The sequence below is a fragment of the Antechinus flavipes genome, chromosome 4, assembly GCF_016432865.1.
Source record: "Antechinus flavipes isolate AdamAnt ecotype Samford, QLD, Australia chromosome 4, AdamAnt_v2, whole genome shotgun sequence".
Classification (NCBI taxonomy): domain Eukaryota; kingdom Metazoa; phylum Chordata; class Mammalia; order Dasyuromorphia; family Dasyuridae; genus Antechinus; species Antechinus flavipes.
The window spans coordinates 192,635,634-192,651,358 of NC_067401.1; the positions used below are offsets into that span (position 1 = coordinate 192,635,634).

General features: G+C 41.6%; 1 protein-coding gene across 3 annotated transcripts in view; it reads right to left on the bottom strand.

The window, feature by feature from the left end:
- GRM4 (glutamate metabotropic receptor 4) overlaps positions 1 to 15,725 on the bottom strand; it is a 321,402-nt gene that overhangs the window by 22,041 nt on the left and 283,636 nt on the right. For all 3 annotated transcript variants that reach the window (XM_051996419.1, XM_051996420.1, XM_051996418.1), the window contains exon 9: positions 14,191 to 15,126. In XM_051996419.1, coding sequence (XP_051852379.1) covers positions 14,191 to 15,126 — 936 coding nt within the window. The remainder of the gene's footprint in view (positions 1 to 14,190; positions 15,127 to 15,725) is intronic.

The window sequence follows — 15,725 nt, forward strand, 5'->3', positions numbered from 1 at the left end:
CCCCACAGCATGCTGCAATCTGATTCTACTCATCCTTCAAAGCTCTATCCCTTCCAGAAAACATTCTCTGATCAGTCCAACCCACGGAGATTTCTCCCTTTTCTAGGCTCTTAGGCTATTGATGGGCAGCTTAACATTGCCAGATAGCCTGAAGTTGAGAGGGGAGCCCTCATTTACATACAATGCCTAGTCCATGGTGGGATATAATCTTTGATGGCTAGGTGGTAAGGACTTGAGTTCCAGGTAATCTTAAAAGCTCATGTTTCTAAAACTTTATTTTGAACAAAGAAGCAATGGTAAGGAGCTGTACTGGAAACCAGGAGACCAGGAAATTCTAAAAACTGCAGACATGTCCATCTGCATTAGTGGAGAGAAGTTTCCTAGATCAATGAAACTACAAATCTCATCCCTATCCCTTTATTATCTCCAGATAGATAGAACATGTTTTATTATGCTTATTTTCAAAAGCTGGAGCCCAGGAAAGTGCAGTCACCTGCTCTCAGACACATAATTATTTAATAGCAGAGTCAGAATTCAAGAGTACAGAGGTCTCCAACTCTAACTTTGTCATGCTGAACCCTCCAGCAGTATCTAAGTCAGGACAGAAGGGATCTTGGGAGAAGGATGCTGCTGCTGAATCTCAGGCCAGGCTCCATCTGGGCATCACTCTTTGTTTTTCTTGGGTTTAGATGCCTGGGTATTTGATTCCCAGAGGCTTTGATCTAAAATTACCTCATAGGTCTGGGTTTCCCTGTAGAGGTGAGGCTAGTGTACATTGTGGAAGCTCTGCTGGTGGGCTACAAGGGGACAGACATACTTTTTCTAACCCTTCTCAGAACCCTGTAGAGAAGGCATTTTGCCTCCTGAATGCAAAGGTAATGGGGAAAAAAAGGAGGACTGAAACCACTAAGAAATGGAGTGGGATGGGGATGGGTCAGGAAGCCTTCATCTCTGGGATTAGCATTATCATAGAAAGAACACTGGTGCCACCGGGGGGTCTGTATCCCAAGGAAATCATATAAAAGGGACAAGAATCCTTTACTCTATTTCCTAGTAGGAAGGACCTACATGTGCCAAAATGTTTGTAGCATCTCTTTGAGTAGTGGCAAAGAATTGGAAAATGAGTGGTTGCCCATCAGTGAGAGAATGGTTGAGTAAATTGTAGTATATGAAAGAAATAGAATATTATTGTTTTATAAAAATTATAAACAAGCTGATTTTAGAAAGGCCTGGAAAGATTTACATAAACTGATGTTAAGTGAAACAAGTAGAACCAGGAATACATTTTATATAGTAACAGCAAAATTGTGAGATGATCAACTATGAAAGACTTGGTTCTTCTCAGTGGTTCAGTGATCCAAGGCAATCTCAATAAGCTTTGGATAGAAAATGCTATCTGCATCCAGAAAGAGAACTATGGAAATTGAAGATAAATCAACACATGTTATGTGTCTTTTTTCTGTGTTTTTTTTTTCCTCTCGTGGTTTTTCCCTTTTGTTCTAATTTTTCTCTCCTAACATGATTCATAAAGAAAATTGTGTTTTTAAAAAGTTATTATGCATGTATAACCAAAAAATGTATATATAAAAAGGAAAGAATACTGATTCTGGGGATCAGAATAGCTAGGTTAAATGCTTTATTTGCCATGAATTACTTTCATGGGATGTTGGGTAAATCATGTCCCTTTCTTGGAAAATGAAAGGATTGGACCAGATGGTCTTTCTGTCTATGACACCCAAGGATTCTCAGATTCCTTTGGACTCAAAGCATTATCTTCAGAAGGTCCCTATGAAATTAATCTATTTTCTTTGATCCTGCTCAAATCTGTTTCAGCTGTCAAATTTAGCAGAGAGCAAATCCCTGGGGATATGGGCATAGGCCATAGTGTAACTCTTGAAAGTAGAGAGCTCTCAGGTATGATTTGACTGGGTTAGCAAGGTTCCTTTTAACACAAACCCATCCCCAAACTGGCTTCAAAATGCCTAAATAATATCAAGAAAGCTACATTCTTTTTGGTTTGGGTGAATTAAATGATTTGTCCCCTTAACATCTCCTCATTTGGATGTAATAAATATTCTTATCAGTTATTTCTTTATTCTCAAGCATCAACAGGTTTATCAGATGGTGTAGAGGAAAGAACACTGGATTTGAAATTTGCTACAGTGGATCTTAGGCCATATCTTTTCTTCTCTTTCTTGACCTCAATTACTTTCCTTTATAAAATAAAGATGTCTTTAAGTGTTGTCTAGGCAGCCAGGTAACACAATGAATAGAGCACTGGGCCTGAAGACAAGAAGACCCAAGTTCAAACCTGAGTTCAATAGCTGTATGATCCTGAACCAGTCACTTAATTTGTTTCCCCTTAGCTTCCTCATCTGGAAAATGAACTAAAGAAGGAAATATCAAATCACTCTGATGAGATTAGGATTCCTGGTGGTCAGGGAGTTTAAATGATGAGGTTTGACTCCCCTAAATCCCCTTTAGGACTCGGAGCATGGCAGGGAGTTCTGGGAACTCCCTTCTGGCAGCACAGAGGTCCTTCATAAATGTAGGAACCCAAAAAGCTAGACTAGCAAAAGAAAGTGTATTATTGGCATTGGGAAGTCGGCCTTTGCTATGAACGAATAGAAAGGCTGAATTCCTTAATGGCAAGGTCCCGACAGGGGAGTAAAGTAGTAGAGGAGTCCTGACAGAGAGATAGAGAATTTCTAGCAAAGAAATCCCAACAGAGAGATATAAAGTCTTAGGTGAGAGAGTTAAGTGAGGGTAACACTGAAAGAGAATATCAGTGCAGCAGGCAGAGCATGCATGGCATGTTAGGTCCTCTTCAAGGAATGGGTTTAAAATTGGCTCTTTTTATAATAGAAATCTTGGCTACAAGATGGGGTTTTTGCTCTTGATGGGGGCTGGTCAGCTGGAGCTGGAATTTGATTAGAATTGAATGAGTATCTCTAGACCTGATCTTTAATTCAATGGGAAGCTTAATGAGTAGTGAGTGTTATCAATGAAGGTGGTGCCCATCTCTCAGGATCTTTTACAGAGGCCAGGATTCAAGAAGAATCTGTTCTTCGAGGAGTTTTAGAGAGTTTCAGGGCTCCACTCATCAACTCCAGGATATTTGGCAAGAAAACCTCATATGGGGTTACAAAGAGTCAGACATGAATGAAAGGACTAAGCATCAAGTCCCCGTCAGCTGCTTCATCTACTGAGCCAAAATAGGACTTTTTCTGAAAGTAGATTTTTGTAAGATAGGAACCCAAATTGGAGATGTTAAGGGGAAGCAGCACATGGAGTAAGAGAGAAAAAGCAGTTAGTTCTATGTAGTGGAAAGAGTCAGAGAATCTGGATTTTAAACCCAGATTTGACATTTGGTCTATATAAACTTAAACAAATCACTTAACAAGAAGCTTAACACCTCAGTTTCTTTATCCATAAAATGATGGGATTGTAATAGATGTCCTTGGAAGTCCTATTCAGCTCTAAAGCAATAATTCTAAGAGTTTATACTGAGTTCAGAGCCAGCCTTGGAAAGGACTGGGAAGGCATAATATTGAGGAGGAAGTGACTGACTTAGAAGGAGGGCATGCCTAAAGGCATTGTTACAGGGTAAAGGGCATCGAGGAGTAAGGAAACACTGAGGGACTAAGGGATTGGGGGTGGGGGGGAGGTTGAAAGATAAGGTACTGAGAACAAATCATTTCTTCACATTGTAGAAGCCCAGACTCCCAGAACACAAGAGCTAGAAGGTACCTAAAATTCCATCTACTCCAATCCCCACTTCATCCCATTTTACAAAAGAGAAGAATTGGTGGAAGAAACTGGTCCCAATATACACTGTTTTCCATTAAAGTCCCTTCACCACTGACTGGTCCTTGGGGTGGCTCTGGTGATTGTGTAAAGCCTCAGCACCTGTAAATCCTAGAGAAAATAAACTCTGTTAACCCCATGGCTGAACCCTAACCTCACAAAACTGAGAAATTCTTGGCTCAGTGTAATTCTGAAAGGTTGAGGAATTAAGCCCTGGAAATCCAGGCTAATGCTGGGAAATCCATCCCACTCATCCCAGGAGAAGCACCAGCTACTTAGTTCTGATATAATACATTTGGTGCTAGAGTGAAAGGCCTTCTGGTTCTCTCTGTCTTTCTCTCTCTCTCCTCTCCCCTCTCCCTTCCTTTCTTTCTCCTTTTCCCTTTCCTCTTCCTCCCCCCTCCCTTTTTTTCTCCTTCTCCCTCTCCCCCCTCCCTCTCTCATTCTTTCCCCCATCTCTGGATCTCTCTCACTCTTTTCCCCATCTTTGTCTCTGTATGTCTCACTCCCCATCTCGCTCTATCGCTGTCTCTCTACTGGAAATTCAAAGATTCATCTTGAAGAATGGTTATCCTACTCTTGGCAACTCAGACAATTTATTCTAAATATTTACCAATCTTCTCCTATATGCACACTATTTATGAAAAGATTTGGGCAAGAATGGATTTTTTTTTGTCTTGCTTAGCATACTTCCTGTACACAATAAGTGCTAAATAAACGTTTGTTCACTATCTGAATGACTGAATTTTGATCTGCACAGCTGAAGGGGATCCTCACTCTGCAGAAGCTGCCAATCCATCCATTAGTCTACCACATGGACTACCCAAGGATCCCATGGGCTCACAAACTGCCTTTCTGTGTTCCAGCCAAAATGGCCACATGTTCCTAGTACATGATTCCACCTCCCATCTCTAGATCTTTGGACTGGCTGCACTCCTTTGCCTGGAAAGCTCTCTCTTCTCATCTCTGCTTCTTGAAATCCCTACGGCTTTTTCCCATGGTTTATCTCAAGTATCACCACCTATCTGTGGCCTTTTCTGACCCTCCTGATTGTAAATGGTTTTTCATCCCCTAAAAAGGTGATTCTGTGGATAGAATGCCAGGCCTGGAGTCAGAAGACCTGAGTTCAAATGAAGCCTAAGACATTTACTAAATGCGTGGTGCTAGACAAGTCACTTAAATTCTGTTTGCCTCAGTTTCCTCATCTGTAAAATATGGAGCAGTGAAGAGCTTAGCACAAATCCTGGCACATAAGAAGTACTTCTATTTTTAATTTTATATTTACAATTTACATGTTTAATATTAACAAGTAGTAGAGGTAGTAACAGTAGCTGAAGTAGTAATAATACTAGTTGTAGTGGGAATGGGTAGTAGTAAAATGGAAATTATAATAGCTGTACCTCCTATTGTTCTGAGGATTAAGCAAGATAATATATGTGAAGCACTTATCACAGTGCCTGGCACATAGTAGACACAATATAAATGTTAATTACTAGTAGTAGTACTAGATAAATATTAACTCATAATAATAATTATTATTATATATTTTGCATTTATTTCTCAGTATACAAGTTGTTTCCTACTAGTAGTGTGTCAGCTCTTTGAAGGCAGAGACTACTCAGAACTTAGCACAGTACCTGGCACATAGTAGGTGCTTTATTATAATAATAACTAATAAAAACTTGAAAAGTATTTAAAATATATATACATATGTGTATATATTATATATGTTGTATGTTTGTGTGTGTATATGTGTGGGGTGAGTGTGTGTGTATATAACATATAAAAATCTCATTTGATGCTCCCTCATACTGTGGAAAAAATATTGACTCTGGAGTCAGAGACTTGGTTTCAAATCCTGCCCTTGATATTATGTGATTTTGGGCAAGTTATTTCCTCTCTCTGGGCCTCAGTTTACTTATCTGCAAAAAGAGCAGGCTAAGCTAGATGGCCTCAAGGAGGAAGGGGAGAAGATGAAGAAGAGGAGGAAGAGGAGAGAAAAGAAAAGAACAGGAAGAGAAAGGAAAGATTGAAGGTACAGCAATTTCCCATGTTACTTCCTAAAGAAGATGTAGATCCTCATCTAACTCATCGTTTCTATTCCTGCTGTTTCCAGGTGGATTCTCCCTAGACCATTTTAGGTCAGATGAGTCTGATTGAAAAGCCTTCCCTGCCTCTCCTCACTTCCCATGGAAGGAGGGGGGCTGCCTACAGCCTTCCTCACTAACCCACCCAAAAGGCTAGTATTTCCACTGCAAAATTCTTTCCCAACACCTCACTCTAGTCTATGGGACTGTTTACACCCTTACTCCACCGACCTATTTTTTTTTCAGTTTGGCTGACAGGTATTTATTAAGCACCTGTTCTTTATTTAGTCCTGTTCCCAGGCACTGTGGGGGACACAGACACAGACCCAGTCTCTGTCATTCCCTCTTTGATATAAAAATTTACAACCTATTTGAAGACATAAAATATATGACATGACAACACACATTTCTCAAGACCTTTTCTCATACTTACCCTGTGAAATAGGTAGTACAAATGTTCATAAGAGCATCAATTTAGATCTGGAAGGGACTTTGAAGCCCATTGAGTTCAACCTCCTCCTTTTACAATTGAGGAAATTGAGACACAGAGATGTTAAATAGAGTCATAATCTATGAGGAATCCAACTCCTGCACCCTGCCTCTCAAAAGTCATTACTATCCTTATTTTACAGATAAGAAAACTAGAGGATATGTTATCTGCTTGTGATCACAGAGTCGATAAATATACACACAAAATCTTATATAATATTTTATATAAAGTTTTTATATAAATTTTATATAAAATATAAAATACCAACCAATATTTAATAGTCACAGACCATAAGTGCTATAAGAGAGCAGAGAAGAGAGAACACCTTAAAGGTTGGGAGCTTCATGGAGGAGGAGGAAGAGTTTGACAAGAAGAATGGTATGCTTAAACCTCCACAAGGACTGAGCCGATGGCTGGAGAAAGATGGCTCCCAGAGCTAGAAGTGGGGGTGGGAGGAATCTTAGGGGGAGGAAAGTCTTCTGGAGAACTCCTAGGGAAATAAGTCCTATCTTTTGAATTTTCATCTGTTTGCACAATGACCCATGGGAACACCTGGAGCCTTTGGTGAGAAAGCCCAGCTGGGCTGAGGCAAACTATCTGGCATAGAGCTTGGCAGCCCTAAATTATCCCAGGATGGAAAACCTAGGGTAGAATAAAATTTACTGTATAACATACTTCTGTCAGAATCCCACTCCATCTTTATTACCCTCAGGAGGCAGACAGGTGAGGAGGGAAAGTGAATTTTAGCTGGGAATGATCTCATTGCAGCCACTTCCTAAGGAATCAAATCTCGTCCCTTTCTATTCCCCCTCATTGCCAAACTAAGAACTCCTGGAAAGTGAGTCTGGGAGTCTGCTCCAAGAGGTCCCTGACTGAGTTATGCAATGAAAAAGAAAAGCAGGAAAGTCACAGAAGAGGCTTTTGAGTGACAGAGGAGGAGTCACAGGAAGGGGGACTTTGAAAACCTGACTTGGAATCTTGGTTGTATCACCTCTATGACTCTGGACTTCAGTAGCCTTTTCCATAAAATGGGTCTCTATATGGTCTCCAAGATGGAAATTCTGTTCTAGATGTGATTCTCACCAATAAGGAAAAATTGTTTGCTGGGCTGAAAGTGGGAAATTCTTAAGGAAAAGGAAATACTCTCTCTTAGAGTTTGTATTAGAAGAAAATAAATCTGGGCATAATTTGACTGATTAGGCTTTATCAGTGGAAATGGCATGAAAGGAGAGATATTCCCATCTGCTTTGCTGTTGCCATGGGACTTTCCTATCAGACATGTAGCTAAACATTTCTGAGCTTCACCTCCCCCATTAAGGACCTTGAGAGCAGAAACTGTCTTTTCTATTTGTATTCCCAGGGCTTAGTACAATGCCTTTGCACATAGTAAGTACTATCCACTTAATAAATGTCGATTGATTCTTACCAAAAATCCCTAGATTTCAAATCTAGGAATTTTGGTAAGAATCAATCGACATTTATTAAGTACCTATTATGTATCAGGCAGAGTGCTAAATGCTATGGCCACAAAAACAGGCAAGTGGCTTCAAGGAACTTACAATTTGATGTAGGAGACAAGTAAACACATAAATACAAAGCTAGCTATATGCAGGATAAATAGGAAATAACTAACAGAGGGAAGACTGTGAAATTAAGAAGGGCTTGGGAAAGACTTCCAATAAAAGATGGGGTTTTAGTTGAGACTTAAAGGAAGACAGTGGATTGAAAGGAGAGCATTTCAAGAAGGGGAACAGTTAGAGAATAGGCTGGAAGCCAGAAGATTTCAAAGGGTTCAGAGAAAAGACAGGAAGGAGCTCATGGATTAAAATTTTACAAAGGAAGTTAGTCTAAGCGAAACTTTTGAGGAGGTAAGTCTAAAAACACGAAAAAAAAATAACGACAAGAAAAAAGTTCTCTAACGAGAACAAGGCACTCATCCATCTGAAGCTTTATATAAAATGCAAAACAAAAAATTGGAGGTAACAGAAAATGTTTATGATCTGGAAGACTGGCATCAGCAGTGTTAGAATTCATAATGAGATGGGCAAGAAAAGCTAAAGAACAACGACAACAACAACAAATTATTTTGTATCATTTTTAACTCTAGTGGGGAAAAGAGAGCACAGCAAAAAAGGTAATAGAGATGCTTAACTCTTTTTTGCCAATATTGGTCTTCTTGGAGGGTTATCAAAGATATCAGATTTGCTCTACTGATCCCAGTTAATAACAATAATGCTAATATTATATTAAATATTATCTCTCTCTATTATCTAGCTTTTTATCTATTCTTCCATAAATGCATCTATCTCTATTTCTGTCCATCAATCTGCAATTCCCTCTTTTTCTATAATACATTATAGACACACATATGTTATATATATAAACAGCTATAATATTATTAACAATAATAATAGCTTGTATTTATTATAATAGCTGACCTCAAATAATATTAATATCCATCATTCTGGGCCTGAATCAAAAAATGAGTTCAAACACTTTGTGAAGCTCTGTGATCCTGGGCAAATCACCTAACTATTTGCCTCAGTTTCTACATCTATAAAACGAGATGGAAAGGCAAATGGCAAACCACTCCAGTATCTTTGCCAAGAAAATTCCAAATAGGGTCGTGGAGAGTTAGACATGCCTGAAAAATGACTGAACAATAAACCTACCCCTCACACTCATTTCCTGAACCAGCCTGCACACCACTAGAGTGAAGCTTAATCTCCCTAAAAGATGCTTAGCATCTCTTACTGATACCTTTCAATCACAGGTATCCATATCGATATTTACTGAGTACTTGTTCAATATGCAGCACTCTCATAGGTGCTGAGGATACAGTGATTAATAGCACGAGATCCACGCCATCAAGAAGTTGATAATCTAGTTGGAGAGATGATGTGCACATAAAAAGATAGCAAACAATGGGAGGTATTGTGAGATGGGCACCAGGTGAGTAAAAGAAAGAGTAAATGGCAAAGGAACTCATTAGCTCCTTTATTGCCTGTGGGAAAATTCAAATGTTCTATTCTGGCATGCAGGGACTACCATAGTTGCTCCAACATACCACTGACTTGGAGAATGTAATTTTCTTTTTCTCACTTTATCTCACAGAATTAGAGACCCATTAAATGTTACAGATGGAAAGGACCTTAGATATGGTAGAGTAGTTACATACATCAAAGAAAAAAGTCAATGACCATTCAAAGGATATTAACAGACAATTCTCAGAAGAAGAAATTGAAATTATTTCTAGCCATATGAAAAGATGCTCCAAGTCATTATTAATCAGAGAAATGCAAATTAAGACAACTCTGAGATACCACTACACACCTGTCAGATTGGCTAGAATGACAGGGAAAGATAATGTGGAATGTTGGAGGGGATGTGGGAAAACAGGGACACTGATACATTGTTGGTGAAATTATGAATACATCCAGCCATTCTGGAGAGCAATTTGGAACTATGCTCAAAAAGTTATCAAACTGTGCATACCCTTTGACCCAGCAGTGTTACTACTGGGCTTATATCCCAAAGAGATCATAAAGAAGGGAAAAGGTCCTGTATGTGCAAGAATGTTTGTGGCAGCCCTGTTTGTGGTGGCTAGAAATTAGAAATTGAAAGAATGCCCATCAATTGGAGAAGAGATGAATAAATTATGATATATGAATGCTATGGAATATTGTTGTTCTGTAAGAAATGACCAACAGGATGATTTTAGAAAGGCCTGGAGAGACTTATATGAACTGACACTGAGTGAATTAAGCAGAATCAGGAGACTATACACGGCAACAAGACTATATGAAGATCAATTCTGATGGACGTAGCTCTCTTCAAAAATGAGATGATTCAAACCAGTTCCAATTGTCCAGTAATGAAGAGAGCCGTCACCCAGAGAGAGGACTGTGGGAACTGAATGTGGACCACAATATAGCATCTTCACTCTTTCTGTTATTGTTTGCTTGCATTTTTGTTTTCCTTCTCAGGTTTTTTTTTCTTTCTAGATTCGATTTTTCTTGTACAGCAAGATAACTGTATAGATATGTATATATATTTTGGATTTAACATACACTTTAACATATTTAACATGTATTGGATTGCCTGTTATCTAGGGAAGGGGGTGGGAGGAAGGAGGGGGAAATTTGGAACAGAAGGTTTTGCAAGGGTCAGTGTTAGAAAAAATTACCCATGCATATGTTTTGTAAATAAAAAGATATAATAATAAAAAAAAATTAAAGTCAATGACCATTGATTGGGAGATAGCTAAACAAACTCTGGTATATGCATGTAATAGAAAATTTTTGTACAATAAGAAATAGTGAATATAAACAATTTCAAGAAGCAAGGAAGATTTATATCAACTGATGCAAAGTAAACAAGGAGAACTAGGAAAATAGTACATGTAGCTACAACAATATAAATGGAAAGAGTAACAACAATGAAGAAAGTGAATGACATGTAACTATAAAGCCCAAGTTGTTGTTATTCAGAAATATCAGCCATGGCCAACTATTTATGATCCCATGTAAGGTTTCCTTGACAAAGATACTACAGTGGTTTACCATTTCCTTCTCCCAGTTCATTTTTTCAAATGAGACATGCAGGGTTAAATGACTTGCCCAGAGTCATACAACCAATAAGTTATCTGAGGCCAGATTTGTACTCAAACCTTCTTGACTCCAGGCTCTATCCACTCTACCACCTACCTGACCTATAATTCCAAGCTTGGCACCCAAGAACTCCTTGCCTTCTTTGAAGAGGTTGAGAATTATGGGTGCAAAACATTGTATTAAGCTGGATATAGTGACCCTTGGTCTACCTACTCTGATAGCAGTTATAATGGCTTAGTCTCTTCATTATGGAGATTTTTCTTTCAAGTCTTAGTTGTTTGAGTAGAATATTAGGATCCAAGCTTTGCATGCTTTTATCATCCACCAAAGAGACCCACTCTGAATAGCAACCACTTCTACTTTGGTGGAGTTGATTTAGCATTAAACACTGGCCACGAAAACCTTCAAAGTGTCAGGGAAAAAGGAAATCATCTGATGCTGTTGGGTCCATATATGTCTCCTCTAGGGGGTCAAATCTGAGGATAACCCAACCGAGTGACACCCCTGCCCAAATTATGAAAATGTGCAGGATAAACCTTATTGTTTTACCTGCTTCCTACCACTGAGATTCTGGCCCCCTCCTAAGCTCAGAATGTCACAGGAATTCCTCTTGATCTGCCCATCCTCTGGCACCTTGTCCAGATTTAGCTTATAACCCCCCAAAAAAGGGTCCCAAACTCCCAGCAATCACTCTTACTTCTCCATTTGTCTTATTGGACATAGGAAACAAAGGGGAGAAGCATTAACTCTATGTCCCAAGAGGAGGCATTCCTATGTTTCTAATCAGCACCCAACCTCCATGCCCTCCAGTTCTCTTCCCTCTCCCCACTTCACAAGTTGAACTGGCAGGTGTTGGTTGGCTTTGCTAAATGACTTCCCTTTGTATTCTTTGGTACAAGGAATAATTTGGTACAAGATAGGACAGGATGAAAGGATATTTGGAAATGAAGGGAAAAAAAGTTTTGTTTTTGTTTTTTTTTAATAAAAAGCCCTGAATCTGGAGTTAGAAAACCTAGAGTCAAGTATCATCTCTGACCTTGGGCCAATTACTGCAATTTATAGTTCTAACACCCTCTAATCCATCTGGGTGGAAGAGGAAATGATTTGCTCAGGTCATAGAGATGATGCTGCCAGAAGCAAGATTCTAGATTCTAGCATTTCCCAATCTGAGTCCAAGTCTCCTTTCAATACTGCTTCTTCTGTTGCACTCAGTACTTTACACTCTGTCCAGCCTTCTTGTATTCACTCATCCCAATATTTCCCAACCCCTCACCTTCACCTCTCCAAATTCCACCCATCCTTGATCCAGCTTCCTCTTTGGATAGAGCGCATAACAGACTTTATTAAATTGTTCTCTAGTACCATCATATTTAAAGGACTGCTTTTATAAAGACAAATTAGTCTTATTTCTTCTATAGATAATTAGTTCCTTGAGAATGGGATATGTCTCATACTTCTTTTGGATGTCCCAGAGTCATGACATAGTAGTCATTTTTAAAATATTCACTGTTTTACTTTGATACTCAGAAGAGACAGGAAGAATGAAAGGGATTGTTTGGGCAAGGTAAGGGCATGAGTCTCCCTTGGCTGGCAAACAGGAATAATGAGAGCAAAATCTTGGAAGTATTTATTCATAGAATTTAGAGCATGAGAAATCATCTAATCCAATCCCCTTCATTTTATAGTGAGGCAACCTGAGGCAAGTGATTTGTCCAAAATCCAAGGTAAGTAGCAAAGTCAGAGCCTTTGAACCTTGAGCTCTCTATGGCTGGTGAAAGCACCCAAAGATCATTACAAATAAGGTCCAGAGAGTTGAGTAGATTAGTGAGGCTCTAGACATGTGTCTTAGGCTATCTCATTGCATAGCTATTTCCCTATTTTTCTGCTTTTGCCAAAACAGAACTACAGAAGCACCTTTGGCCCCTTTGCATTTCTCTGTATTCATTTCAGTTCCCAGTGCCAATCTCCTGAGGTAATGATGACCTTGGAGTGAAGGGGTCACTTGGTACCTCTAAGCGCCTTGCACAGTCGTTAAGCCCCACAGAAATCTGTGATCTGTGATACTCCTAATATGACATAAAGCAAGTGGAGAGGGAAGTGTGCAGGGAGGATGGGCTAGGATTTATCTCTGGTCCCTGTTCCATGGATTCCTCTAGGGCAGGGGTCCTCAAACTTTTTAAATAGGAGGCCAGTCAGACTGTTGGAGGGCCGGACTATAGTAAAAACAAAAACTTCATTTTGTGGGCTTTTAAATAAAGAAACTTCATAGCCTGGATGAGGGGGATAATCATCCTCAGCTGCCGCATCTGGCCTGTGGGCCGTAGTTTGAGGACCCCTGCTCTAGGGAAACACACAGTGGAGGAAACCATATTTCAATAGGAGTATCACTGAGAATCAATTCTGTTTTCTGTTAAAGAAAAAGAGATGGATGGAAAGAGAGGGTAAAAAAAAGAAACAGGGATGAAGAGAAGGAAGGAAGGAAGGAAGGAAGGAAGGAAGGAAGGAAGGAAGGAAGGAAGGAAGGAAGGAAGGAAGGAAGGAAGGAAGGAAGGAAGGAAGGAAGGAAGGAAGGAAGGAAGGAAAGAAGGAAAGAGGAAGGGAAAGAGAAGAGAGAGAAAGAAAGAAGGAAGGAAGGAAAAGAAGAAGGGAAAGAGGAGAGGGAGGAAGGAGGGGGAGAAGAGGAAAGAAGGAAAGAGAGGTTGGGGAGAAAGAGAAGGAAAAAGGAAAGAAGAAGGAAGGGAGGAAGGAAGTAGATAACTGAGGATAAAAAAAGACATGGGCAAAGGGAGGGAAAGAAAGAAGGACAAAGAAAGATACAAAGAGAAAAAAGAAGGGAGAGAGGAAGAGGCAAAAAGGAAGAAATGAAGGGAGCAGGAAGAAGAAAGGGAGAGAGAGTAGGGTAAATGAAGAGATTAAAAAGAAGGGGCAAGGAGACTAGGAGAGAAAGATAAGAAATTGGGAAGTTGAAATCAAGGCTAAGAAAGAAGGGAAATGATGAGAGGCAAAAAGATACACAAATGGAAACAGACAATAAATGAAACAAAAAGAAAAAGACAGAAAATAAAGAGTAAGGGAAAGCTTGGAGTGACTGGGAAAGTTAAATGCTAAGAAAGGCAGGCTGTGGAAGCCCTCTCTCCAGCCCCTCAGTTGCCCGCGCCCACCCCCCTCGGGGTCCCCTCTCTCCCTCCCCACTCACCTTGTCAGCTGACTGCGAGGTCCCGAAGAAGATGGGGATGAAGGCGAGCCAGACGATGCAGGTGGTGTACATGGTGAAGCCGATGGGCTTGGCTTCGTTGAACGTCTCGGGCACGCCGCGCGTCTTGATGGCGTACACGGTGCAGGTGACCATGAGCAGCATGCTGTAGCCCAGCAGGCAGATGAGGGACAGGTCCGAGATGTCACACTTGAGGACGCCCCGGGCGAAGCGAGGGTCCAGCGTCCGCTGGTCCTGGAAGTCGACCACCGAATGCGAGGGGTCCACCACAAACCAGACGCAGATGCCCAGCAGCTGCAGGGAGATGAGGCTGAAGGTGATGGCCAGCTGCGAGGCGGGGCTGATGAAGCGCGGGGCACTCACCGACCGCTTGCCCTGCTCGAAGATGCGGTAGATGCGGTTGGTCTTGGTGAGCAGCGCCGCGTAGCTGATGCTCATGCCCAGCCCCAGGAAGACCCTGCGCAGCGAGCAGGTGCCCAGGTCCGGCTCGGCGATCATCAGGAAGGTGGTGGCGTAGCAGAGGAAGATGCCGGCCAGCAGCACGTAGCTCAGCTCCCGGCCCGACGCCTTGACGATGGGCGTGTCGTTGTAGCGCACGAAGGTGACCACCACGAAGAGCGTGGCCGCGATGCCCGCCACCGCCAGGAAGAGCGGGAGCACGGCCCAGGGGGAGCCCCACTCCAGCTTGACGATGGGGATGGGCTGGCAGCCCGTGCGGTTCTCGGTGGGGCGCATGTTGTACGGGCAGGTTTTGCAGGTGTAGCGGTCCTGCTGGTACTGGTAGCCCGTGCACGGCTCGCAGTGCCAGCAGCACGGGATGCCCTTCACCGTCTTCTTCCGCTCGCCCGGCTGGCAGGGCAGGCTGCAGATGGAGCTGGGGAGCTGCTGCCCCCCGCCCGGCCAGTGGATGCGCTCCATCTAACAACAGAGAACCGCAGGCTTAGAACACAGAGCGGGAGGAGTCCCACCGCATGGGGAGGGGGGGAGACTGAGATCCAGAGGAAGCGGTCACTATCGCCAAGTGGCCGAGCTAAGGCTGGAGCCCAAGTCTGAGGCCCAGGTCGGCCCTCCTCCCGCCACGTTGGGTTCCTAGGCAGCGCAAGGAGAACTTACAGAGGGACAGGGAGCAAAAAGAAGCAACGGCTGAAACTTAGCCAGGAGGATCTGGTTTGTTCTTAGGTGTTTGCCTTTCTTCAACCCCTGCTCTAAACTAGCGGCCTGGCCCGGGGATGGAGAACCCACCGAGAGGAGCAGCATCCAAATGCTGTATGTGTTTTTCTAAAGCAATGGAACTCAAAGCTTTATGAACCTGAAGTTTTATCTGCATTCCTCCTTACTCTTAGAAACAGGGTGACTGACTCCTGTTATCTTTACAGAGTTGGCACAGTACATAGAGCACCAGGCTTAGACTCAGGAAGACCTGAGTGTGGGACCTTGTGTTTGCTTCAGTTTCTTCATCTGTAAAGTGGGAATAGTAATGGTACTTACCCCCAGAGATTGGTATGAAGAGCAATGAG